The sequence below is a fragment of the Penaeus monodon genome, chromosome 5 (genome assembly GCF_015228065.2).
Source record: "Penaeus monodon isolate SGIC_2016 chromosome 5, NSTDA_Pmon_1, whole genome shotgun sequence".
Taxonomy (NCBI): Eukaryota; Metazoa; Arthropoda; class Malacostraca; order Decapoda; family Penaeidae; genus Penaeus; species Penaeus monodon.
In genome coordinates, this window is record NC_051390.1 from 18,822,216 (window position 1) to 18,824,715 (window position 2,500).

A 2,500-nucleotide genomic window follows, 5' to 3' on the forward strand; every position below is an offset into this window, starting at 1 on the left:
AAATAAACGCCTATAGCACCACAATTCCAAAGTTTCCATTGTTTTTCTCTCATTCTTCTTCATTACCCAACACTCTGATACGTAACTGTCAGTCTGTTAGTAACAAGGAAATCAGACTCTAAAGAAACAAGGCACTGATCATGCTTAAAGTTTCTGTTTTCGTGTTCATCGTTAATTGAAACCTCGATTACTAATTACCCACAAATTTGATTGCAAGCGTTAATTGTCCTGCCAAATTAGTGAAATTAATAATCTCATCTGTTTCATGATGAGGTGGTTAATTAGACGGTCTGAGTTATTTGATTATCATTCAGTATTTCTAAAAATAATATATTGATCAGAGGCTGTTAACAGTATCAGTTGCAATGTATTTCAAATTAAAGATAATTCCAAGTGATTTAACTCTTCTATGAACTTGAAGCCAAATTAATTTCTTGTAACATAGAAAGGAGTTCCAATCTAAAGTGATAAGCAGACTTTTTATTTTGAAAGAGGGGAGTGCGCAGTAGGTTTACTTGCCATTGAATCAATACTGCAGTTCTTTCTACTTTGGCAACAGCATTTCAACTTTTTCTACCTTTGTATCAGTATTGTAGCTTTTTATACCACGGCATCAACATTGCAACTGTATCTGCAATTGCATCAATATTGCATTTCTTTCTACCACAGCATCAACATTTCTTTCTATCAATATTGCAACATTTTCTACCATTGCATCGATATTTTTCGCCATTCATTGAAGATAAAACAACGAAGGGAAGAAAAAAACACAAATATGACGAATGTATGTATACATAAGCAATATAGTGGAAACTTCCTGGGACATATTCGTGTGTTTTCTTACGTTAGCCTTCACTGTTCTATTTTCACTGTTTTAAGATGAATCCTCTATAAACATTTACTTTTAACATAGGTCTTTCTTTACAGGTTTATTTTTCTTTTACGTTCTTTCATTTTGCCTTCTTTATCTTAACATGTTTTCTTTTTCTCTCTTTATTTCTTGTCAGGTTTATTTTATCTTATTCCCTTTTTCCTTCATGTTCTTTCATTCTTCTCTCTTCATTTTAACATTCATTTCCTTTTTCTCTTTCTTGCTTTCTTGCCAGGTTTATATCATCTAATTTCCCTTTTTCTTACATGTTCCTTTCATTTTTCTCTCTTCATTTAAACATTTATTTTCCTTTTATTTTCTTCTATCAACACTCTCTCTCCTCCAGCATCCCGCATGGAGTCCACGAGTGAGGCGATGAAGGTTCATATCTCCCAGACGACGAAGGATATCTTGTCTTCCAGATACCAGGTCGAGGAACGCAAGGAGATAGCTGTCAAGGGGAAAGGTATGATTCTTAATTACGGCGTCGGAATGGTGGTGGGAGGGGGTAGGGGGAGGGGAGGGGCAGAGGGGAGGTGGAGGGAGGGAGGGTCTTTTTTTGTCTATTTCGTTTTGTAGCTTTTTTTTCTTTTTTTTTATTATTATTATTATTATTTATTATTTTTTTGAGAAAGGGTAGTCTCCCCCTTTTTCTTGCATCCTTTCTCGTTCTCTTTCTCTCATATTTTCTCCTTTTTCTTGACTTCTATATCGAAATACTCGGGGATGCTCACATGACTGTGTCTGTGTTTGTGTTGTGTGTATGTGTGTGTGTGTGTGTGTGTGTGTGTGTGTGTGTGTGTGTGTGTGCGTGTGTATACGCGTGAGTTAGATCTTTCTGTGTGTGTACATGGTTGTACGTATCTACGTGTATTTTTTGCATGTGTGTATACATCCACATATCATCCTTCCCCACGGTTCTCGTCTATCTCTAATCTCTATATAATCCCCCTCCATTAGTAGGGCTCAATTAACGGAACGAACTCCCCCACTCCCCCAACCATTAAAAGTCCATCCACCATTTCTCAGAGCAAGGTCTATGGATTCCCCATTGACGTAAGTGACATCATCACCATCGCAGATGAAAGTCATTACAACGCACATCATCTTCGTAGTATTGGAAACGATGCATTATTGACCGACGTCCTGTTCTCGACATCGTTAGTCTTTTGTTTATTTTTTGGGAGATTTTCGGGGGTTAGGGGAAGGGAGACAGAAAGAAAGGAAGCGAATGGGAGACAAGGAGAAAGCGAGTGTGTGGGACGAAGACAAAGAACTGGGAGAGAAGCAGATTAAAAGGGTGGGAAGGAGAAAAAGGGATGAAGGGAGGACAAGGGAAGGATGAGAGGAAGAAACAAGAGTAGAGAAATTGGCATCCGGGTTGAAAGACAAAGGAAAAGAGAGAGAGAAGGGGAAAATGATAAACTGAGAAAGATGATGAAGGATAAATCCGTGAGGTAGATAGACAGATAAACATGCAGACAGAGGAACGACAAATAGACAAAGAAGAGACAGACAAATAGGCAGACAGACAACGAGAGATAGCCAGACAGAGTAGGTGAGACAAACAGACAGACAGACAGAGAATACGAGAAAGACAGATAGACAGAGTAGGTGAGACAGGCAGAG

At 38.2% G+C, this 2,500-nt stretch overlaps 1 protein-coding gene across 1 annotated transcript in view; it reads left to right on the plus strand.

Annotated features, from left to right (window-relative positions):
- LOC119573045 (soluble guanylate cyclase 88E-like) overlaps window positions 1-2,500 on the plus strand; it is a 47,318-nt gene that overhangs the window by 27,098 nt on the left and 17,720 nt on the right. The window contains exon 12 of the mRNA XM_037920034.1: window positions 1,218-1,337. Within this exon, the coding sequence (XP_037775962.1) occupies window positions 1,218-1,337 (120 nt within the window). The remainder of the gene's footprint in view (window positions 1-1,217; window positions 1,338-2,500) is intronic.